General features: G+C 29.3%; 1 protein-coding gene across 1 annotated transcript in view; it reads right to left on the bottom strand.

Moving 5' to 3' along the window:
- The window catches only part of LOC142329942 (glycine receptor subunit alpha-2-like), a gene marked incomplete at its 5' end in the record, with an annotated part of 440959 nt that overhangs the window by 90965 nt on the left and 322644 nt on the right, over positions 1 to 27350 (bottom strand). The window contains one exon of the mRNA XM_075374909.1: positions 21826 to 21893. Within this exon, the coding sequence (XP_075231024.1) occupies positions 21826 to 21893 (68 nt within the window). The remainder of the gene's footprint in view (positions 1 to 21825; positions 21894 to 27350) is intronic.

The following is a 27350-nucleotide window of genomic DNA, read 5'->3' as shown; positions in this document are numbered from 1 at the left end:
TAGTTACAAAAACATTATCTGACATTATAAATTACAAAAAATTTGGGTAGTTATACTTCTATAATTGAATTTAAACTATCGATAAGTTTTAAATTAAAACACATGACTGCCAAAAAAAAAAAAAAAAAAAAAAATAGGATGTCCGACCATTACAGATAATTATACGACAGTGTAATGTAGAAATGCGGAGCCCCTAAATTTCGGACCATTTTGCCATTAGATTCGTGAAAGCTTTATGCCAATATGACTCGGTTAAAATGTTGACGAATATAAACTTCCCGTTGCATATATCTGGTAAATGACACTATATATTTCGTTAGACGTATTGATTTTGTTGCGTTATTTGTATATACATTTGTAGTATAATTTTTTTACAATTATTTCAAGAAATATATATATATATATACTACGTACATACATACACATTTATATATCTATGACAGTTATAGTAGTAATACTGCTATTCTTTAAATTCCCGGGTTCCATAGGTATATACTTCTTTTCTTTTTATCTTTCTCTTTTAAATTCTACAACCTCATTACTTTTCTTTAAATATTCATTCATTCTACTTCTTGTCTTTCCTCCTTTCATCCTTTCTCGTAGCCAGAATTTTTGTTTTATTTCTTGGTGAAACTCCAGTCTTCTTCATATTTGAAATCACAGCGCACTTGCCAAAACTGAAATCACAAATTATTTATAGGTGTATGAATATGTTCCTTATGACTACCAGGAGTGTCATCTTTAGCAAGAGCTTTTTTATAAAACCAACTACTAATTTCACAGACAGGACATTTTTTATGTTTTGACTCACCTGGTTAGCAATAATGATGTGGGATTGCCAGAATAGATACCTCATTGATTCAGCATCTCTGTTTACATTGGACAGCATTGAACTGTGGCAGTATTTTCTCAGCATAACTATTGTGGATTCTTTTAAACCTCCATAAGTTTCCCTTCCAATGCTGATTTTCTTAGCTCGACAACTTTTAACTATGTTTCTATGTTCCACAGTGCTGTACTTAATCGTTTTGCCACACTATATACACACTTTTCCTTTTCTGAAGTTACACTGTTTCCAAATATATATATATTTAATCCTTTTAAATGATTGAAAACTTTAGCATTTCTATCACTTAATATTGTTGTGTAGCAAAATTTGTAACTCAAATTTTATTCACAGTATTTCAGCAGTAGTCATCTACATTGCTGGAGAAGACCCTTTATAATTTTTGTCACAAAACAGTTTGTGTCTCAAAAGAATTCTGTCTTGTATTTGTGCTGTTGGTATCTGAATTATTATGTGTATTACCATAATTATCAGTCAAACATGAAGGCCCTGCATCTGTCAAACCTTTTGCAATATTACTGCAATTGTTATTCTTTTCCCACCTTTTTTCAATAGCTAGTTTACCTTTGAGTTTCTTAGATTTTTGTTACCGTCTTCTACTGTTTGTTGTGTAGATAATTTGTTTGATTCCATATTAAAATAAAAACAATCAAAGGACACTTTGCAAACAACAAACACTACAATGTAAACGTAAACATAACCTAAAATGAGCAATAATTAATAAGCAAATATACAGAAACAATACTACAAATCTAAACACTAATTTTGTTATTTATTTATAAACAATCAATTTTTACAATGATGAAACACTTTACAAGCAAAAAAAAAATCACTATTTTAGAACGAGTAGGGATAAATCCCGACATCACCTCGAACTAACCGAAATCTTGATCATTAACTTTTTTTAAAAATAAAAACACAGCAATATGCTACCCTTTATACTAGGGAATATGCCTAAATATTTCAAAATAAACGGATTTCAAAATTTAATAAACGTGCCATTCCAACCGTCCGTTCTTTTGATATTCCGTTTTGAAAATTGGAGTTTTTTGCGTACAATCTGCGCCAAAGTAACCATGACAAAGTGATAAATTTTTTATAAATTTTTAAAAACAATTTCTCAAAAAAGAAAAATTATTGTGCATAAAAAATGTCAGATAGTAAAATAATTTTTTTTAAATTTTTCGAATATTTAAACATTTTTGGGGTATCATCTCCTCTTAAAATTATAAATCTTAATTTTTTGTTAGTCTGTGCTCTTTAATATTTTTTGAAAAAAAAAGGTTTTCCCCCTTTCCCACAAAATTTCAACTTCGTTTATTTAGAATTACCAGTGTATTTTGTATTTTTAAAACAATTTTAAACAGTTCTTTTTTAAACTTATTATCACCACTTAGGAATTATTTTCGTAAAAATTAATTTTACTAGAATGCTTTCCACCTTCAGAATGGCAGTTATTAAAATAAAATTTTTTTTTCTCACATCCAAATTTTTAATGCTCAAAATATATTTGTTTGTTAAACAATAAAGTCGGTAAATAATTTAATATCCCTTTCCTGATGTTGAGCTGCCAAATTAAAAAAAAATCGTCGAATTTTTGTTTAATTTTCAGAAAGTTTTTTCAAAAATGATTTTCTTATTTTTAAAAATAAATTTAATTTAATTATTTTACTGTGTACTCAGTTGCCTACTGAGAATATTTCCCATATCTTGTCTTTTTAATTGTTTGGGATTGGTGCGGCAGCCGAGATTATTACAAAGCGGTTGTGTGGTATATCTTCCCAAGATATACCACACGGGGAAGATATACCATACACCACGGGGCTTCTCCAATTAAAGATAAAATTTCATAATATTTTTTATTAGAGTCCTAGCGGACCCGGAAATGCTCCGCTATTGCTAAATTTTGGTGTATGAATTAAATACATTTTGTATTATATTTCACAGATTATATTACGAAAATAATAAAATGTACAATATCAATTCAATATTAGTTATATTTTAGTTAAATAAATCATTCCAGTGCTCTGGGATATACGATGTTATTGGTGATTCATTTCTCGTATGTATAAACATAGCAGTACGATCACGTGTCAGCAACAGATGCGATCGATCATTTTCACGTTCTTTTGATGATCCTTTAGCCTGTAACTGTGAAACAGTTTCGTTGTTCTACGTCATTTCTTTTATATTCTCTCATCTTCTTGGCTCGAATAGTGTGTCGACTAATGTTTTCGTCGTTTTGAAAGAATTGTCATTTTTAAATTATAAAAGTGTTATAAATATAAATATTATTATTCAATTATGTAACTTACAAAGAAACAGACAATATTATTTGAAAAAAAAAAGTTACAATATTAATTTTCTCTCTTTCTTTTTAAAAAAGAAAGAAAATTAAAAAAACTTGTTTACCATAGTTCAAAGTTCATTTACTAAATTTAATATTGTTGTATATATCGACAGATTTCTTCTATATCGATTGTCATTGTCTATATCGATTGTTGTTACTCGGCGATTCAATTTATACTGAACTTGATTGAAAATAATGGTCTGTGTTTTTACTTCCTTGTGGAAGTATTGCGATCGCTAAAAATTTCGGTTTTCAGATTTCAACGAAAATATCTATTTTGAACATCCCTGAATCCATTTTGACTAGTTTAGGCGTGACGTATGTACGTACGAATGTATCTCGCATAACTCAAAAACGATTAGCCGTAGAATGTTGAAATTTGGAATTTATGATTGTTGAAACATCTTGTTGTCCACCTCCCCTTTTTATTGCAATCTACTGGACCAGAAGTGTGCAAAAAGGACCAAAATCCAAAAAAAATATTGGATTTTGGACTTTTTCTTAACTTCAGTAATTAGCAACATATTGAGAGCTTTTCAACGATATAACATAAGTGATACATATTTGTATTGGTTCCAGAGTAATAGCCAAATAAAATATAAATTAATTAAATATTTGGATCGTAAAAGGGGAAGGCACATCGGTTCAAATCCGGCTTCATTTCCTTTTTTTCTTTTCAACTTTTTGATTAATTTAAATATATCGATTTATTAATAATTATTAACCTCTGATTGCAAAATTAACATATACAATAAATAATTATTCAATAACAATAAAATAAAAATATGAGAAAATCAGAAGTTATTAGTGAAATAAAATATTATGTACTTTTAAAAATTTGTTTATGTAATTTAATAGACGTACAAGGAAGTCATGTGGTGTCCACGTCAAATTATTATATTTTCAATGTATTTCTTTTGAACGATCTCAACATATGGAACTAATAGCATGTAAATAATCACGGGACAAATAATAATAATAATAAATTCTGAAATTTTCAGCGAAATCGGTTTAGTAGTTTTTGAGTTATTATGGCACATCAATTTATTAGGCCATATAAAGGACTTGGTACCACAACTTATATTTAGCTGTCTTTTTTCTTTTGACGTTTGCCACATTTTTTCATTCTTTCTGTGTGTTTTTTTTCTGCTTACCTGTGTCTTTCTTATTTTCGTGTTTTTAAAGGGTTGTTTTGGTTGTTATTTTTTTAATTTTTAGAAATTTTGCAAACCAGTGTAGTTCCTGTTTTTGATGAATACCTTTATTGTACTTAAAAAAAAAATAGATTACTATCCATTTGTTGTTATTAAGATAATAACTACTCTTATATTTTCTGCTAAGGACACTATAATTTCTATGTTAAAAACTGTTTACCTTTCTTATTTTTATTCTTTTATTATATCTTAACTTGTTTCGAAATAATTCCACTGTCAAAACCTATTGTACTAAGAGATTATTTATTATACTACAGAGTGAGCAACATAAAACCGAACCCATAACGTAACCGCGGATGAATCGGTAGGTTGTGTTGTAATGAAATTTTACGAATGATACGGATAAATTAAATAATAAAAACATAAAACGTAATTTAAATGTTGCATTTATTTACCTTATTGTTACAAAAGATGTTCAAAATGACCACCCTGGGCATCGATGAACTTTTTTGCTCGACTGATCATATTGACAGTCGTCTGACTGGGTAAAGTTGTCCGTTCTACATGCAAATCTACTTTTGTATAAAACATACTGAAAACGGTTACTTTTAATGAAAAAAAATTTCAGAGATTTACAGAAAAAATAAAGAAATCAAATTAAATATTTTTTTTTTAGTTTAAATTAATATCATAATTCTTTTAAATTATTACAGAAGTTAGCTATTGTTTCTGGTGACATGGATTTTTAGTATGCTGCTCTTATTGTAACTGGATTATTTATTTGAAAGATTGTGTTGATAACATCACTTCATTGTGTATAACATCGGAATCCACATTAATATTTTTGATAATAATATTCATTTGTTATTCAATTTAATTCCTGAAAATAATATGACCAATAAACTATAGCCTATTTGTAATCGCCTACCTTTTTTTTTGCTTAACCATCGGTACCACCGTTAGGTATTTGCTTCAAAGGATGAGATTTGTAACGTGTGTGAAAATGCCATGCCTAACCAGGATCCGAACCCGGGACCTCCGGATGGAAGGCCGAGACGCTCACACTAGCGCCACGGAGACCGGCTGTAATCGCGTACCTACGGATCAGTTACCTATTCATCTGTCACCCATTCACTGACGTCTGTTAGTTGTAACAAACAAAATAACAAGAAGACAGGACCAGGACAGAGGGAAGACAGGACAGGGTTTTTTACACTTTAAATATTACACATTTATTTAATTCTACCGCTCACCTGTGACGTCCCAGCAGGACAGTAATTTATCGCATTTTTTTGGGGTACGAGTGCGATTTTGCAAAGGCTTTATTTGTGACATTAGGCAGGAAATTAAAAATGATTTATGTACAGTTTTAAAATTTCTTCATCTCCGTTATGATTTTGAGACGAAACTTATTTGCGATAATGCTGTAAAAATTACAACATTAATCGTAAGCTTTTTTCACAAGTTTTTCCAGTTTTGGAATTATAAAGTTCTACAAATTTAAGTCATTGTATAAAAATCTAAATTTTAAGTATGTGTGTAACGAAAAAATTTTATCTGTCGTTCCTTTTCTTTAAATTTTTCCTATGGTCGGCAACATATGGCCAATTTACGTTTCTTCTGCTCTAAACAGGTTATGAGTTAATTTTCTATATTAATCATGTGTTTTAAACAATGTTATTACATCATCAATGGAATGCCGTTACCAGGAACGAATTTATCAGGAAATTTAATTTGTAAATTAAAAATTAATTTTAAATTTATTTGGGATTGTGAGTTTTCTTTCTTAACAGAAAGAAAATTTTCAATCCCATTAATTGAGATTATATTCTATCCATAACGTTTTCCTCCAATAATTTAAATTTATCTCAGTGCCAAAAAAATGTTCTGCTTTATTGAGACTTAGAATAGCAATTACGTTTGTAATTGACTGACTTTTAAAACCGGATCCATGGTTGAATTTGAAATTAACGGATAATTAAGAGGTTAAGGAAAATAAAGGACACTCAATATTTTTTACACGTAATTATATCAAATAGAAAAAAAAGATTTAAGTTCAAAAATATAACGCAAAAAACGTTTTTTTTTTACTGCCAATTAAGTAAAACATTAAGTAAAACCGGATTTGAACCGATGTGCCTTCCCCTTTTACGATCCAAATATTTAATTAATTTATATTTTATATTGGCTATTACTCTGGAACCAATAAAAATATGTATCACTTATGTTATATCGTTGAAAAGCTCTCAATATGGGGCTAATTACTGAAGTTAAGAAAAAGTCCAAAATCCAATATTTTTTTTGGATTTTGGTCCTTTTTGCACACTTCTGGTCCAGTAGATTGCGATAAAAAGGGGAGGTGCACAGCAAAACGTTACAAAAATCCTAAATTCCAAATTTCAACATTCTACGGCTAATCGTTTTTGAGTTATGCGAGATACATACGTGCGTACATATGTCACGCTTCAACTAGTCAAAATGGATTCAAAATGTTTCAAAATGTTCAAAATTGATATTTCCGTTGATATCTGAAAACCGAAATTTTTAGCGATCACAATACTTCCTTTACTTCGTACAAGGAAGTAAAAACACAGACCATTTTTTTCAATCAAGTTCAGTATAAATTGAATAGCAGAGTAACAACAATCGATATAGACAATGACAATCGATATAGAAGAAATCGCTCGATATATACAACAATATTAAATGTAGTAAATGAACTTTGAACTATGATAAACAAGTTTTTTTAATTTTCTTTCTTTTTTAAAAAGAAAGAGAGAAAATTAAGATTGTAAATTTTTTTCATAATATTGTTTGTTTCATTGTAAGTTACGTAAATGAATAATAATATTTATATTTATAACACTTTTATAATTTAAAAATGACAATGCTTTCAAAACGACAAAACATTAGTCGACACACAATTCGAGCCAAGAAAATGAGAGAATATAAAAGAAATGACGTAGAACAACGAAACTAACCAAATGGATTACATAATTGTTTCACAGTTACGGGCTAAAGGATCATCAAAAGAACGTGAAAATGATCGATTGCATCAGTTGCTGACACCTGATCGTATTGCTTTTTGTTTATACATACGACAAATGAATCACCAATAACATCGTATATCCCAGAGCACTGGAATAATTTTGATTTATTTAACTGAAATATAATTAATATTGAATTGATATTGTACATTTTATTATTTTCGTAATATAATCTGTGAAATATAATACAAAATGTATTTAATTCATACACCAAAATTTAGCAATAGCGGAGCATTTCCGGGTCCGCTAGTACTCTATTAAAAAATAGTTTAGTTGTATTAAAATTACTATTTAATTAATAAGAATAGGATCCCCTAACGGGATAAGGATTCTTATACAATTAAAGATACCACACACCCGCTTTATAATAATCCCGGCTGCCACATCACTCCCAAAAAATTAAATAGACAATATATAGGAAATATTCTTAGGAGGTTATCGAGTACACAGTAAAATAATAAAGTTAAATTTATACTTAAAAATCCGGAAACTCATTGTTGATAAAAAAAATTACTGAAAATTAAACAAAAATTCGTCGATGTTTTTAAATTTCGGAGTTCCACCATCACGAAAGGGATATTAAATTATTTACCGACATTATTATTTAACAAAATACATTTTGAGCATTAAGAATTTGCAATTGAGATCAATTTTTTTTGCATTTTAATAGCTGCCATTCTGAAGAGGAAAGCATTCTAATAAAATTAATTTTCAAGAAAATAATCCTTAAGTGGTGATAATAAGTTTACAAAAGAATTGTTTAAAATACATTCGTAATTCAAAATAAACGTAGGTGAAATTCTAAAACTTTTGACTAATTCTTTTTTTCAGTAAATATTAAAGAGCAAACACTAACAAAAATTTAGATTTTTACATTTTAAGGGGACATGATACCCAAAAATTGTTTAAAAATTCGAAAATTTTTTTTAAAAATTATTTTATATTCTGACTTTTTTAAGGACAATAATCTTTCTTTTTGTGAGAATTTGTTTTTAAAAATTTATAAAAATTTATCACGTTGTCATGGTTACTTTGGCGCAGATTTTACACAAAAAAACTCCAATTTTCAAAATGGAATATCAAAAGAACGGATGGTTGGAATAGCACGTTTTTTTATTTTGAAATCCGTTTATTTTTAAATATTTAGGCATATTCCCTAGTATTGCTGTGTTTATATTTTTAAAAAAAGTTAATGATCAAGATTTCGGTTAGTTCGAGGTGATGTCGGGATTTATCCCTACTCGTTCTAAAATAGTGATTTTTTTTGCTTGTAAAGTGTTTCATCATTGTAATAATTGATTGATTATAAATAAATAAAAATTAGTTTTTACATTTGTTGTATTATTTCTGTATATTTGTTTGAAAGTTAGTTACACTACATTTTAGGTTATGTTTACGTATGAATTGTAGTGTTTGGTGTTTACAAAGTGTCCTTTATTTGTAATTATTTCAATATGGGACCAAAAAAATTATCTACACAATACCAATAAAAGGCTTTAAAAAAACGTTAAAAAAAGAAAACTGAGTAAACCGTGTGGCAAAACGATTAGCTGCAGCACTGTGAAACATAATTCACAGTTGTCGAGCTAAGAAAATCATTAATGGAAGCAAAACCTATGAAGATTTAAATGAATCCACAATAGTGAAGCTGACAAAATACTGCCACACTTAAATACTGGACAATGTAAACAGAGATGCTGAATCAATGAGGCATCTATTCCGGAAACTCCGCATCATTGTTGCCTACATGATGAAGAGCTGAAACACTAAAAATGTCCTGTCGGTGAAATTAGTACTTGTTTTTATAAGAGAGCTCTTGCTAAAGATCACACTCCTGGTAGTCATAAGGAACATATACATACACCTATAAATAATTTAGTTTTAGAAAAAATTGATTCTATATGTGTAAGGCTTGCAAATAAAAATTTTTGGAATAGTGCTGGAAAGGAAGAACTCAAAATACGAATGAAAGTTTGTCGTAATTGGAGTGTTTGTGACAAAAACAAAAGTGTGTTACGAAGGTTAGTGTAAACAGGTGTAGAGGAAGGTGTAAGTGATTTCAGTTTTGGCAAGTGCGCTCTGATTTCAAATATGAAAAAGACAAGAGTTTCACCAAGTCATAAAACAAAAATTCTGGCTACGAGAAAGAATGAAAGGAGGAAAGACAAGAAGTAGAATGAATGAATATTTAAAGAAAAGTAATGAGATTGTAGAATTAAAAAGAGTAAGATAAAAAGAAAAAATATATACCTATGGAACTGGGGAATTTAAAGAAAAGCAATATTACTACTATAACTGTCATAGGTATATAAATATGTATGTATGTAGTATATATATATATATATATATATATATATCATGAATTAATTGTAAAAAAATTAGACTACAAATGTATATACAAATAACGCAACAAAACCAATACGTCTAACGAAATTTATAGTGTCATTTACAAGATATATGCAACGGAATGTTTATATTACGTGAGAATTATAACAGAGTCATAATGGCATAAAGCTTTCACAGATATAATTCATTTATTTCATCGAATATTATAATATTAAAATATAGATATCATTGCTAATACGTAAGGCGGTTGAGAATTATATAAAATAACTTATGTAACATATATGTTACTTATTATGTGCTTCCCAAAATATTTGTAAATAGTCCTTTGAGAATAATGTCTTATGAAATGCTCGGTGTAGTGAAATGTGTTTTTCTTAATTAACAGTAAAAAAAACGTTTTTTGCGTTACATTTTTGAAATTCAATTTATTCTTTTTTTCTCTATTTGTAGAATTTTTATATAATTCCGTGTATCTTTTGTTATAGTAATATCCGTTATTTAATTACGGATATACGTATATCCGATATTTGATATATTCCGTGTCAGTTATTTTCTTTAATCTGTTAAGTGTCCGTTAATTTCAATTTCAACCGTGGATCAGGTTTAAAAACTCAGCCATTTACACAAACATAATTGCTATTTCAAGTCCCACCAAAGGTAGAACATTTTTTTGGCACTAAGATATATTTAAATTATTGCAGCAGAACGTTATGGATGTATATAATTTCAGTTAATGGGATTGAAAATTTTCTTTCTTTAACACCGTAACAAAAAGAAAATTTTCATTAAATTTTCTGATAAAATTCGTTTCTGGTAATGGCATTCCATTACTGACGTAATAACATTGTTTAAAACACATGATTAATATAAAATTAACTCATAACGTTTTTAGAGCAGAAGAAATGAAAACTGGTCATATGTTACTAACCTTTGGAAAAATTTTAAGAAAAGGATTGTCAGATAAAATTGTTTTGTTAAACATATACTTAAAATTTAGATTTTTATACAATATCTTAAAGTTGTAGAACTTTATAATTCCAAAACTAGAGAAACTGGTGAAAAACAGCTTTAAGTTTAATGCCGTAATTTTTGCAGCATTATCTCAAGTATGTTTTGACTCAAAACCATAACGAAGAAGAACAAATTTTAAAACTGGATATAAATCGTTTTTACTTTCCCGTCTAGCGCTATAGCAGGGAAGGTATGGTAATCAGTTCAATTTGGGCATATGGGATTTTCACCGGATCTTTACGTTTGGACACGTAAGTTACCCAAAATTCAATAAACTGGATGGAAATTTTCCGGATCTTCGTATGTGCATGTGTGTATTCGGGGTGTTGGTCTCTAAATCACCTTAAATCTCCAGTACTACTCGACCGATTTTGACCAAACGTTTTCAGATTACTTCTATATATGGCACTGATGCCACCGTCAATATCTCGAGATTTCGCCTAATTATGGCCTTATTTTTCTTAGGCACATTTATTAATAATTACAAAGTAAAAATTTTTGCACATAAAACCTTTGTAAAATCGCACCCCCACCCCAAAAAAATGTTTTAAACTGCTGGATTATTGGGACGTCACAGGTGAGCGGTAGAATTAAATAAATTATTAATATTTAAAGTGTAAAAAAGTATTTAAAGTGGCCGCCAGTACCGCCACAATCGCGCGATTGAAATTCGATACACGCGCCCACTTTAGTTAGAATCATTGAATTAAATAAAACGTATTATATTTAAATAAAATTAAAAATATTTTAAATAAAGTGGTGGTTATAAGCCATGCATCAGAAAAAAGCCGCATGGCGGGAAAGTCCTACAACTGTGTTGTCAGCTTTTTTTCAGGTAAATGATCGATTTATCAAATATAGCTCTTAAAAAGAAGTTTCTTTTTGTAACATATCACTGCATTCGAACTGACTACTGATGTATCAGAGGGTAGGGAAAATATTCTACATAGAACAATACTTTACATTTATTTTATTATGGAATTATTAACATAACTGTTACAAATATTTCAAACAGGAAAATGAGATGGATGAATAGAAAAATGCAAAATCCTTACCTGGAATCGACCCCAAGACTCGGAGTTTTACTTTTAATTAGAAAAGCAATTTGAAATGATCAGAAAAGATAATACTGTTGAAAATGTCACGACAATGAGATAAAACCATTATTAATTGTTACCTAAACGGTTGGATGGTTTGGTATACCGATTTTATATTCAGCTCACGTTTTAGGTACTAATGGATTTTTGTGAAAATAAAAAAAAAACTTTAGAGAAATGATACAACTTATTTCCATTAATGCCGCCAGGGAATTGAAAGTATTTACGCACGAATAGTTACTACTGCAATATATCTATAAATTACCACTTTTATTTCAACAACGGATTTGATATTTATAGTTGAAATTTAAATGTAAAATCCTGGCTGAAATTATATAGTATTTAAATAAAAGTTAAAATTAATCTAAAAAATCTCACGTGGATACTACATGACTTACTTGTACGTTTGTTACATTACATATACATATTTTTGCTACACTTCATTTACACTTATTTCATTTGAAAATAAGATACAATCCTCCAGTTCTTTAATAAATTGGACAGTTACACAATTGCTAAAATATTAGTTTTTATTAACAACAAATATTTATGCAATTTTAATTCAACAATCTCACATGACATATAACTCAGAGTAAAAGTCCCTTGATTACTTTTTAAATAAATTGTTTACAAAATAATCCAATAATAAAAACTGACTATTCTACACCGTAAGGTCAAAATTAATATTTGTAACCAGTATACAGGTGTTCACTAAACGGAATACTTTAATTGTTATTAACTTTTACTTACACGACACATTAGAAATCTGAAATTCACACTAGAAATATTGTACATATTACGCACAAGTTAAAAAAGGTTTTCAACAATCACTTTAAATTGAATACAATTCAAAATGTATTTTATTTTTCTGTCAAATAATTAAAAAAAAGGTTTTTTAAAAATAAATATACAATTTTTATAAGAATTTGCTAAGAAATTCCAAAATTAATACGATTCTAAATTATGATTTTCAACTAATATTAAATAATAAGATGTTTCAACTACTTCATTATACATAAATATATGTAATGCCTATTAAATTACATTTACACATCTTTAAAAGTACATAAAACTTTATTTCACTAATAATTTTTTTTATTATCATTGAATTATTATTTGTTGTATTTTTTTTTTATGCAATCACCGGTTAATATTAAATCAATATATTTAAATAAAAAATAAAAAAGTTAAAAAAACAAAAGGAGAAGTCTGATTCGAACTGATGTGCCTTCCCTTTAAGATCCAAATATTTCATTAATTAAAATTTTAATTTTAATTTCAATTGCAATCAAGAAGGGAGATGCACAACTAGATGTTACAACAGTGCTAAGTCCAAAATTTCAACATCCTACGGCTAATGATTTTTGAGTTATGAGAGATACATAAGCACATACATACATACCTATGTACATACGTCACGCCGAAACTAGTCAAATTGATTCAGGGATCGTCAAAATGGATATTTCTGTTGAAATTTGAAAACCGAAATTTTTTACGATCACAATACTGTTTTTACTTCGTCCAAAGATATAAAAAAAGTTTAAAAAAAAAAGAAAAAAAGGAGATGAAATCTGAAGATCAAAACTTTTCGCTATCACAATTCTTATTTTACTTCGTACAAGGCAGTACAAAAAAAACTATTTTTTTAATTAAAGAAAAAATTATAATAGTTATAAAAAAAATCTTGGTTTTCAAACCTTTAAAAATTAAAAGGATTATCACTGATTCAATATATAACAATAAACCAGGCCTCGTTGGGATGCCACCGATGTAAATGCCTCGGTAAACATTTGCATCAGTGATTTATAACTCAGCTTTTGCCTTCGCTGCAGACCTCGTCCGGATATCTTGAATGTTCTACATCGTTGCCCTCTAAACTAGCTAACCGAGTTTGCGGAACACGAACCCCGTGTCTAGTTCTTCACTTTATAGAGCCAATTTCGTGTAAATGTCTCATCATTCGAAACAAATGAAAAAATAACATACCACCAAAACTTTTGCTCGCAACAACGGAATTTAATCCTACCTCCCTTAGTGAACTCAACTTCAGTTCACACCCTTGATTTGGTTAATTGGACTCCGGTCTGGTCTACAAGGGAGAGGCGGACAGACCTCCAAGGTTTGTTAGGAACAGCGAAGTCCATGAACCTCTGGGATTGCCTTACGTCCATGAAGAATTTCAACGCTTCAGTTCAAGATATAAACTACGACTGAACAGCCATGAAAACCATCTTGCTATGATATTGCTGGATAATAGTGAAGATATTACTCGCTTCAAACGTCTCCACATCTTGGATCTAGGGTACAGTCTTAAATGGCCATTGTAATAATCTCTTAGCACAACTATTAATGACTATTATTTCATTATTATGTTTTATATCTTTAGCTAGATAAGTTTATTTTTGAGAAGTTTCACTGGACACTATCTCAATAAATTTCTTTTATCATCTAGTTAACTTATACTTGTAGTTTTCCGTCCTATACAAGAAACTGATTGTAAATAAAAGTTTGCACCAAAGTTATTTTTTTAACTTTAACATCTTGAAATTTATGCCAAATTTAATGTATGAATATTTTTGAAAATTTATCTAATTCTTCGCCAACTAAAAACAATTCGAAATTAAAGATAGATCTAATATTATTATTGTTAAATTTTAGTACAATTTTAGCAATTTGGTTTTAACTTTTTTAACGCTTTTATTTCTTTGGTTATGGTCATAATTTTTTTTTTTGGATTGATAATATAATATTTATGAAATTATGTTATAGAATTTTCATATGAAATTCATTATTAAATTTCAAAAAAAGTTAGATATATATTTCCATATTCCAGAGAGTCTTAATCTCTTGAAGTAGCTTTTTAGTTTTTACTGCATTTTTTAAATTAAGAATATCAAGAGTTCTACTTTTTTTATAAACAATTTCTTTTCTTACGAGAGTGGAATTTTTTGTAAATCTAATTTTAATTTAAATAATATAAAAACCTACAAAATGATAAAACAAAGTTTAAGAAATTATTTAAAAATGTAACAAAATTTGAAAAAAAACAGATGTTTCAACTTTTTACACGACTGCCCAAAAAGGAATTAATGTATTTAGGGTGTACGTATGCATGTATGTTTGTTCCACCGTAACAATTCAATGGCTGAACCGAATTACATTTATAACCCCGCGTTGGAATCCTTACATTACCGGGAGTATTTTACGCTACATAAATATGTATATATAATTATATATGTAGTAATGGAGATTTGCCAGTTGAGGCACAAACTTTAATAGATTGAATTATTGAACTGTAAATGTGAGCGTCTATCGCTGTGTTAGCTGGGTTAGAACTGAATGATTCAAATCAATCGAATGAATAATATTACAAAAATAATAGAATTAAATTTACGTTAAATAAAATAATATTAAATAAATTTAAAAAAATTCTGTTTATTAAAAATTTCTGTTTAATAATAATGCCCGTGGGGACAGCGTATGAGATTAAATCAATCATCACCATCAACTGGTAACAAACAGGGTGCCCTCTGGGGTGCTGTTTTTGGAAATGCAATGGAGTGCTCTTATATAATCATTGCAAACAATCGACTGATTTTAAAATTCAAACTGGGTATTGTTAGTAGGTTGAAGGCTAACCTTTGTATGCATCAGGTACACTTTCGATCTAACAGGTCACGGTTATTCGGAGATGTTGTTATATCTTCGCAACCAATCTTCCGATTTTCAAAATTCACACAGGATATTTGCTAGTTAATAAAAAATCACGGTGGAACCAAATCAGTACAAAAAGAATCAATGTATGTCAGCAATATTTTTTTTCGGCATTCGTGTTTTTTTTATTTTTAATATTTATTTCTTGGAAGTAAGCATTATTAGGTTGTTGGTAATTGTATATTTGTAATTTGGTGCTGTGTAAGAATAGAATCGAATCACAATGCCCCAAATCGAATCACAAACAACACCAATACAACCGTGGCACGAGGCGGATTGGCATCGTGCCACGGCTATATTGGTGTTGTTTGTGTTTCGATTTGGGGCTCCCGCTGGTGGGGTGGCCGCGCTGCCGGGTATTGTAGCCCGTGCGACCGGTGTCGTAGCTTCGTTCCGCCGGTGGCGGTCCTGATCATGACTTGGTGATGCCGCGCGAGACTCCATGATGTGATGTGGAGGAGGTGCGGGGTTTGTCCTCGGCTCCTGTGCGGACCAGAAATAGTTTATGTTCCCCTTGCTAGGTGATCTAAACTGGTGGACTTATTTCTATGTTGCGTAAAACATAATTTTGATTGGTATGAGTGTAGCACTTATTTTACTTTCAACTCGTTCGTTTTCTGAGGCATTCACAGTCACGAACGGTGCTGTCAAATCTGGACTAGGCGCGAGGTCTGCGCTTCTGCGGTTTCGGTCAGTTAGTTTGAGGGAATTATGTTAGGTTGGATGTGAAGATGTCCGTTTGAGGCCTGCGTGAAGGCAAAAAAATTTGATTTGTATTTTACTGATGCAAATTTCTGCCTAGGCATTTACATCGGTGACACCCCGATATAGGCCTGGCTGATGACTGTGAGATTTAATCAGTTAGAGTTTCTAAAGACGACCTCCGGTAAAGCCCCTCACGGCTCGGATCAGAGGGGGTGGTGTGGTGACCGGTAACGTCATGAAGTGGGTGTCTTCCCCCTATAGGGTTGGGATGTCTAAGAATAGAATTAGAATTTCAATGAACTGAAACGTACCGGTGTTTTTTTTTATGTTTTAATACTTAGTTTTTAAGTTGTAAAAATAAACCAATTTTTTTATATACCTCTTTTTAAGTACCCCTTGCGATTTATTTTACATATATTACATTTCACAACAGTTAGGGAGTATTTAATGAAAATTATTGTTTTTAAAACAGATACATCACGCTATCTTGCTATACTGGGTTCCAGGTTTGATTTCCGCGTAGGGTCTGGAAAATTTACAAGGAATCAATATAAACTAAATTCTTCTTCTTTTTTTGTTAAAAAATACTAAATACTTAAAATAGTACTATTATTATACATGCAGTTTCAATGTGATACTACAGAATTCTGGTTCAAATTGAAACATACGTATTCATATTATTATTTAAATTGTAACCATTCTAACGATTGTCTGTTAGCCCAGACAAAATTTAACTAGCTTAATATAATTGAACTCATAAGATTTTTGTGGCAACATATTAAAAAAAAATTTAAATGAATAAAATAAAAATAAGGTCGTTAAAGGTATATATATATATATATATATAAATCTAATTACATTTTTTAATTTTAATGCCGATAAGATATTTAGTGGCACTTATTTTCACATTTTATATAGGATAAATTTTGTAAAAAGACCATTTAACATAAAACAACGTAAAGAAAAACAAAAGACAAATTTAAACCCAGATTAAACCCACTTTACAGTGAAATGTACAAATGTGACAAGCTTGCTTGTCCCTTACTAATCTCAGATGTTACAAGTACTCAAACCCTTTCATTTTATCTGAGACAGAAATCCGACAAATGTCATTGGGTTCAAAAAGTCGTTCTACGGATTACAATATAATTTCATTTTCTTTAAGGCTGTTAAATATTTTCATAATAATTTAACCACTTTAGTAATAAAGGCAATAAGATCTAAATTATTACGTCAACGAAATAAATATTTCATAAAACTAAGAATTCTTTTTCTGTCCTCTTTACGAGCAAACGTCAACATGAAATTTCATCCTCATTAATATTCCAGAGCTATAACAAAAAAAACTATGTAAAAGTTATTTGAATTTCAAAACTGAAATATATTATTCCAACAGCATAGATATTACATCATAGATATTACATGTCTAAAAGTTATTATATTAAAAATGTAAAAAACCTATTTCGAAAAACCTTAAAAAAACGGGAAAAATAAGTGTATTTACCTTATAATTCTCTGATATTATTTTTAAGACAATAAATTGATGATAACTGAAGCTTTTCTATGCAGAAAAGTTTGTTTAACCCTTCCGGGACCGCCGTTAGGTATTACTTCAGAGGATGGAGATAAATTGTCATTCATTTCATCTTCTGAAGTAATACCTAACGTGATCCCGGAAGATAAAAAAAAGAAAAAGCTTATCTATGCAGACGGGTCACGCACGACGGTCAATAAAAATATTAAATTTTATTGTCCTAAAAACAATATCACAGTGTAATAGAGGATTATAAAGTAAAAATACTTATTTAATTGTTTCACGTCTTTTAAGGTTTTTTTTTGTCGTGGTTTTTGTTTCCACGATATTCTCCAAGATATTTAAAATATTTTGACAATTTCTATCTTTTGTTCTTCAACTTTAAGGTGCCTTGGTAGATTTTTGACGTTTGTCATTATTTTTTTCTTTATTAAAAGATTTATTTTTTAATATATAAATAAAATTAATCTTTTTTTTTATTGAATTGTTATATCAGTCATAAAAGTAGTGGTTAGCATATTTTTTTTTTTTTGTTTTATCATTGAGATAAAATATTTGTTAATACTTAGAAAAGACTCGTGAATGCTTTCTATACGATAAATTTATTAAAATTTCTTTAATGTTAATTTTACTAGTTTTGCAAAAGCTTATAAAGTAATATTCATAATGGTTTGTATGATAAATAGTATTATATTTTTAATTTGGTTATAATTACTCATGAAAATTAAAACAGACATAAAATATTAACCTTTTATCTTCATAAAATAAAATTGCGATCTTCCAAAATAAATACCCGATTTCCGATTTGTTAAAAATTAATTTTATAGCGAAGAAACTACCACTGCTGCAAAAGTAAGTTTATATTACTAATAACCATAATTTTAAATTTTCATATAATTTGTTATTTTATTCCCATTTAATCCTCTCTTCTTGTTAGCTAACGTCAAAGGACACTTATATTCATTAATATAAGTGTCCTTATAATATAAATATTATAATTTATATATATTTGCCCAAGTTACTTTATCAGTAATAATAGATGTTATGCTATAAAATACATTTTGCCGGAGACTACAGTAAACAAACAAGCATCGTTTTTTCTTTTTCTTTATAAAAAGGTGGTTGTATTTTCTATTTTCTACTACACCGCCTATTTCCAACAACGTAGTCTTTCAATCTAAATTTTAGGTTTTTTTGATGGAGGATCAATATCTTGATTAATATAGATAACATACGATACAATGTAACTGATTAGTTACATTTACATGATCCTTTAGTAAATTGGATCACATGATAAGAAGTTATCAACTAAACTCCTCAAAAATGACATTTTTTACAATAGTATTATACAAAATCTTTTACCAAGCACATACAATTAGCATCTATGAATGACACTCAATACCACTAGAACTACAGAAAGAAAAATAAAATATTATAATTAGTAGATAAAAAACCATGAACCATGAACCGGAAAAAGAAAAGTAGATATAACAAATTTGAAATTAAGAATCGATTAGATAATGCACAATTCTACGTCAAATTAAGACAATAAGTCATACTAAGACACTAAACTGACACTTAGGTGTATAATACAGACGAATTCTAACAATTTATATTAAATATTTTGTTAATTGTCCATAAAATTTGTTTTTGGATCATTTTTAAATTTATTAATTTTTTTTATAAAAAACGCTACCTAGATATTAAACGATCCTTTTTTACAAATTATAAAGTTATAAAAAGTAATTTTATGAAATTAAAACATATATATCTAATTTATAAAAATGATGTTATGTTTAATATATATCGTCGTGTAAAAATCTGATTTGATATTATATATTTAATAGATTATAAGGTCTGAATAAAATTTTAAAAAATATTCGAACGATAAGCGATTTCTTAAATCTGTCTTCTCCTTCCACTCTCAGTGGTAGCTTAATTGAATGTTGTATGTTCAGTCTTCTAGTTACACATTCCAGTGAACAGGAGATCGATAAGAGAGCGCCAAGAAAAATTTTATCCTGGTTTGATTCAAGTTTTTGATTCTAGAATAAAATGTTTAGCAACTGGCAAATCGACACAAAAAAATTGGCTTTGGTTCAAAAAAACTGATTACTTGGCACACAAGTGTGTCTTAACATACTTATGTGTGTCTATGAGAAAACTAATCATCCCATTGAAGGTAGATTATAATTCAAATTTTTATAATAGTCTGTCTTAAATTATTATGATTCCTTTTTTAACGTCTTTATTCATTATTAATCTCATTTCTTTACTCTTCATTATTTAAAAACAAGGCATAATCGTTTAAATTAAATGGTATTTTTAGGTATCCTTTTTCTTTTTAGGCTTTACAAAATACACTAATATAATGCTCATTAGATAAACTTGTTCTTTTACTCTTCCTAATCGCATGCTTACATAAGCTAACTTATCTAAGTAAGTTTATTTTTCTTGTTTTAAATTTTATTCTCGATTAGCTTTATTGTTTTAAAATTATGTCAATATAAAACAAAGTAAATTTTACACAATAAATCAAATAAGAATATTTTCTTACAAAATAGACGTGTTCAATAAATGACGCAACCTTATGGGGATAAGTTACAATAGTTTTTGGAAGTGGCCTCCATAATTCGATTCACATAATTGAATATGACGTTACATGCTCTTAAACACATGTTTTGACGTTTGTTGCGGAACTGCACCGACACCTTGTTCAATTTCGCTCTGCAATTCGGGAATGGTAAAATGTTATAAGTAGCATCCTTAAGATACCCCACTAGAAAAAGTCAGGAGGATATAAATCAGGACAAAGAGGGAGCTACAACCCCTATGAAATCAATTATCCATGAAAACACTAATCCAAGAAAGTCATAGTGTTGTTGGCTGTATGAACCATAGTACTATCCTCCTGAAAGCAGTGTACTCTAGCCGGTCTGCAAGAATAGTGTTTACAATTTGTTGTATCATCTGTATGTAGCACTCACTGTTTCCTGTGCCATGAAAGAATATCATGAAGATTCGCCTACGTAAAACTGATCACCAAACACTCACTTTTTGACCGTGTAGAGGAGACTAGTACAGCTGATATGGATTTTCCGTACACCAAATGCGTGAATTCTGTTCATTCAATTATCCATCAAGGTGGAACCACGCCTTGTCTGACAAAAACCAGTCATCGAGTTGTTACCCGTCTGGCGTTATAGATAACATGAACCACTGACAAAAAGTACATGTTTTCCAGTGTCTGCAGGTAAAAAATCGTAAACCACGCGAATTCTGCACGGATGCACCTTTTAATCCTTCGGGCACGTGTGGCCACTACAAACGGAGAGACCAGTCCGGCTAGATAGGCATCGTACAGACTTCTTGGGACTAACAGAATATGCAGCTTGAACGTCGATCAAATTTTTTGATGTTAGCATTTTCGGTCGACCACTTTTATCTACAGCTGCTACATTTCCTGTATCCTGAAACTTGTATACCTGCTTGACGGAGGACTTATTTTGTAGCATTCACACCATAATTTTCTGTGAAGACATTCTAGGTCTGGGTATAACTGATACATCTAATGTATTGGGAAAAAAAGAAAAAAAGATACTGCTGCATTGTGTAACCAAATTTTCCTTAATTTTTCTCAATTAATCCAGCAAAAAAAGAAGGAAATATTCTTCCATAAGGTTGCATCACTTTTTGAACAGTGTATTATCGTTTTACATATTAATTTATATACGATATTTAAAATTAGGAAACAAAAATCAGCAATACTTAAAATAAAATATAAAAACGATATCTAAATAGTATGACACTTTCATATTTTCTTTCTAGTGGTTGAACAGAAAATTAGTGGTTAGATGGTAGTGGGGAGTATTACTACGAGATTTGTCATTACAGGGCTAATAGTTGATGATTTTACATTCCCTTTACAACCAGTCTCCGCGTTTACTGAAAAGAGTGGGGGTAAGTATTATCATGCTATTGGTTAAAAATGTTAATCATTAATATTCTACATTTACTTACCATTGTAACCGGACTTATGGATCCAAAACTTCTGATGTACAATTCACAATACACTGTTGTTGCATTATCTGAAAAAAAAAATTATAATAAAAACAGAAAAGAACTTAGTTACCTTTGCTTAATTATACAACCTTTACATTAACACAATAATATTATAATATAATTATTTCTGTAATTTTTTTTTAATTGATAATAAATTGAAAAATTGTTTTCATTTCTGAAATATAAAACGGGGGAAATTTAATCAATGAAGAGAAAAGTAAAAATTATTTAATTAGATGTTAAATAATACTGAACCCTAAAGCTATTTAGTTCAGAAGCTGATATTTTTTATATGTAATTTTAAATTTAAATAGAGTTTTATGATGTAACTTGAATAAACCAATTCTCAGAATCAGATTAGATAAATAAAAATTTACCATCGATAAGTAAATATTAATAAAAAAGGATATAAAAGTAAATAAAAATGTCATTTAACGGATATGTTAAACTGAAAATATTCTATTTTACCAAATTTTGTGATCTCGATATTATTTTATTTTTTAGAGAATTCTTTTTTCGTTTTACAGTATGTTTTTTCTTAATAACTTAACTGGAAGCTGTAAAAAAAAAAATTAATGAAAAATAACCTTATCTAAATAAACGATTTTTTTATTTGTTTTTTTCACGGTTCACATAAATCTTATTTACATATTATACAGGAACAATTAATAAGCATACCGACTGCAATTTTAAGCGTTTTTATCCAAAGGGTGTGTCTGCAGTTACGAACTTACAATCTATAAACGCATTTCAAGCTAACCTTTGTCAATTGATGAGTTTTTCTCCATCTCTCCGAGCAGTAAACTGAGATGATCATTTGTTAAATTAAAATTTGTATTTGTTATTTATTTCCCAACTTAACTTTAAAATTTACATAATAATTTTTGCATTGTAGAATCTAGAATCTTAGTTAACGCACGATAGTCGACTTTTTAAAAATTATCTTGTACGAGTTGTATCTCGTAGTTTCTTACCTTATTTTTACAAAAAACCACGTTTATTATTTCCTTTTGGATTGTTTTCATACAATTTTATTTTATGGATAATTTTTTTTTGTTTGCCTATCCATTTTTAAAAATAAAACAAAAGCATGTTAAACTGTTTTTAATTTGAGTCTAACTTAAAAAAAAATAAATTAAAAAAATTAAAATTTAAAAAGGAACCGAAAAAAAATTTTTTTTTAAACTTTTTAGTGTTTTTTTAAAAGTTTGATTTAATTTTATACAACGTTTATTTAATTTAGAGGCTGGCAGGATATATTGATTTCAAAGGGAGAAATTACATTATGGGTTTTTTTCTTTAATTCAATATTCTTCATAATTTTTAAATTTAATTTCTTTAATTCAGTGCGGATATAAAAGTATTCTCAGATCACATCAATTAATTTCTTTTGTTTTCTTTTCCAATTAGAATCGTAGTTCGAATTAAATAATGTTCATTCAATTAGTCAAAAATTAAAATGGGCTAAACGAAACTTATGAAATACATAGTAATTCTGGTAGGTACTTGTTAGTTATGTTACACATGATGCTGGTCATAAAATAAATTTTTTGCTAATTGTAACTCAAATCCTAAAACAGGTCAGATTTAAAAGGGAAATTTTAAAAATATTTTTTGGTTGACCAATTCAATTTTTTTTATTTTTTTGTAAAACTAAAACATATTAAGTAAATTGGTAAATACCGTATTTTTAATTTGGGTCAACTTAAAAAAAAAAAATATTTAAAAAAGGATAAAAAGAAAATTACTTTTTAATTTTTAGTTAGATTCATTTTTGTAGCCACCAAGTTGGTCTAGTGGTGAACGAGTCTTCCCATATCAGCTGATTTGGAAGTCGAGAGTTCCAGCGTTCAAGCCCTAGTAAAGTCAGTTATTTTTACACGAATTTGAATAATAGATCGTGGATACCGATGTTCTTTTGCGGTTGGGTTTCAATTAACCACACATCTCAGGAATGGTCGAACTGAAATTGTACAAGGCTACACTTCATTTACACTCATACATATCATCCTCTGAAGTATTATCTGAATGGTAATTACTGGAGATTAAACAGGAAAAAGAAAGGTTTATTTTTGTACAAAGTTTATTTAATTTAGGTAAATAATACTGATACCTATAATACTCGTAACATTTTTTTTTTAATGTTTATGTAAATTTAAAACAATTAATTAATCAAGAAGAAGATAGAAAATTATATTTGTAATAAAATAAGGTATAGAGGGACGTGTGTTTTAGTATTAAAGATTACAGCAGTACAGTGATACAAAATATTAATTATTCACAATGTCTGAGAGATTTTAGGATGTAATTGCATCCTAAATGTCTTTCAGTATTTATTAAAAAAAGGTCTTTCAGATTTATTAAAAAGAGAGAAAGTTATTCTTTGTGAATTGTTTCTTGCTAATCAATGAACAATGTACTTCATTATGTAACAGTCATAAAGATTTTTTTTTGTGATCAATACGCGAAGCCTTATATTGTAAATAACTTCTAAGATCTTCACATTACAAGAATTACCGTATGATTTAAGTAAAACAAAAAAGAATAGGGCTCCAGATTAGATAGAATTACTTAAAAATTTTTAAATATTTGATAAATGATTTCTTAATTGAAATGATTTGATTTTAATGTTTAACAATATATTTCAATTGCTTATTTAACCTTTAAAAAAGTTAGAATGTTTCCTTTTTAAAAAAGAGATGATAATGATGTTACCAATTAAGAAGGATTTTCTTTAATAAAACGGTTGAAAAGTTAAATGATGGGTTAAAATTAGGAAGAATAACTGGCTTGATGGAGCAGCATGCGATAATAAAGTAGTCTCAGGCTGGTTTTGGAAAACGTTATCTACTGTAGATAATGTATTTCATTTAGTAATTAGAGTTAATATAAAAGTAAAGGCGAAACGGCAGTCTATGCTTTTTTATAGGTCTGATCTCTTCCTTTGATAAAAAGAATAGACAGGAATTATTTTTAAAATTTTTTCCAACTTAGTATTTTTGTAAAACTGATGATATTTATAAAAGGTCAGTTAACAGATACGAGCTATTTTATGTTGTGCCGATCGGGCTTGATCAAAATATTTGAAATAACCACTGGAATTAAGCATGGACGAGTTTTAAGTTCCATTTTGTTTTTTTATTTTTTTTAATGATATTGAGAGTTTTATATACACTGGTAGTGTTCGTATTGGTGAAGAACTGATTAAAATAACAAAATTTGCTGATGATAATGCGATACTTGCCATTTAAACAAATTCTATGGAAAATAAAAAATTATCGCTTAATTGAGTACTTCGATTTCAAAAATCTGAACTTAAAAATAAATAAAACAAAAAGTTAAACGAATGCGTCGGTGCGTGAAGACGCTGCGGAATCGAACTTCTTACGCGATATTATATACCATAGTTAATAATAAATTAATAACAACTGTCACTGTCACTTATTGATAAAAACACTGTCGCCTATTGATAATATTTTTTTTATAAGTCAAACTTAAATTAAGAAGTGATTATAAGTTCGAGCACGTGTTTTCTATACAATATGGCCATCTTTATTGCATCACACTGTAGCACAGACTGCGGATGAGAGAGACAGAGAGAACACGCGTATACGCAAAAACTGTGTATAAGTATGAAAGAGAGAGAGAGAAGTGGGAGAACACCGTATACGCATACTGTGTGTAAGAGAGAGAGAGAGAGATGGTGAGAGGGAGAAGGTACGTATACGCATAAGCCGTGTATAAGAAAGAATGAAATAGAGAAGGCGCGCATACCGAACATGCGTGTTAATATCTGTAAAACACGCGGTAGGCACAGTGGGGGAATCAACTATTGCGTGACGCTTTTTTGTGACGCTCTTTCGTGACGTTCGGTTTTTCTCAGTTGGCTTCCCATCCCGAGGCTTGTATTTAGAAGTGTTGAAATGCTTCAGTTCCGGGAAAATAGAATTGGAATTGTAAATGACTACAAGCTTTTTGAGCTAAGGCTACCATCACAGCTTTCATTAAAAAAAAAAAAAAAAAAAACATTTAATTGAAAAAGTGAATAAAGCTAAGTTAGATCATAATATTGTTTTGCATGATTTCATTACCGGTACAGGTAATAAACATTTGAATTGAAAGTAAAATGTTCAAGTTTTCCTGAAACGGAATATTTGGCTGTTTTATGTTAGGTGCGCAGATTTGGACCGGTTTTGCAACATAATGAAATTGAAAAATTCCTAAAATTCTCAAATAGCCGTTTTTATACTTCAGCTTATTTGGCATATGGAAACTGGTTTAATATCATTTTACATATAAACTCTTAAGTTGTATCATAATTATATCTGTTGTATATTTGTATCTCACTTTTAACCAAGCAGTGCACTATGGCTGAAACAGGTTTGACATTCCTAATCCACCGGGTTGTTCTAGTGGTGAACGCGTATTGGAAATCAGCCGATTTCGAAATCAAGAGTTCTAAGGTTCAAATCCTAGTAAAGGCGGTTACGTTTATACGGATTTTAATACTGGATCGTGGATACCGGTGTTCTTTGGTGGTTGGGTTTCAATTACCACACATCTCAGAAATGGTCGACCTGTGACTGTGCAAGACTACACTTCATTTACACTGACACATAGCATCCTCATTCACCTCTGAAGTAATCCTGACAGTAGTTCCGGAGGCTAAACAGAAAAAGAAAAGAAAAGGTTTGAAATTTCCTGTATCCTGACAGAGTGAAGAATAGGATCTTAAATTGATCTTATTCTTGAGTAGTTTAATCCCTATGGTATTTTTCTGTCCACAAAGCCCGATTTTCTAGATTTGTACAGAATTAAAAAAGAATGGTTATATGGAATTTTAATTGATTATTTGGGAGAGTGATGTAATCTTCGGGATTTTTAAGATATAAAGTTCTGTAGAACCTGAAAATATATTTCTATTTTTACTACTAGTAAACAAACAGTTTTTAACTGTGCAATTTTGCTCGTCAGTAACACACAGTTACCGGATCATCCTTTTAATAAAACGTTTCCTTTGGAAATCATAAATAAATTACCATAGTTTGAAGAAATTAATACTATGTTAAGCTCGATCAAAATAACTGATTTGGGGAATGTTGAAAAGGGGTGAAAAATGGTATTATTGTGATTTCCGGCGAAAATTTACTTCAAAAAAGTTGTGGTTATTTAAGACACAGAAAGGTATACTTTCACCAAGTTTCGTCAAAATTAAATTATTTTTGCCGAAATGAAAAATAAAAAACGAAAAAAGACGATTTTTGCATTTTTCTCAGAAATTTTGAGGTTATATTAAAAAGTGACCTCTAAAAAATTTGTTGATTTTTGCATAATCTACAACTTTTTATCGGAAAATTTTTTTTTTTCTACCCCCAACCCCGCAAATAACCCGTCCACCACCTCCGCTCACACATTTATTGTATTACGTTTATTATAGGTCCCTTTACCATTTCCACTTATAAAAGTCCAGGTAACAATTTTTT

This window comes from Lycorma delicatula, chromosome 9 (genome assembly GCF_047948215.1).
Source record: "Lycorma delicatula isolate Av1 chromosome 9, ASM4794821v1, whole genome shotgun sequence".
NCBI lineage: Eukaryota > Metazoa > Arthropoda > Insecta > Hemiptera > Fulgoridae > Lycorma > Lycorma delicatula.
Note: the sequence above shows the minus strand (reverse complement) of the source record. Positions and strands in the feature narration are given on the sequence as shown.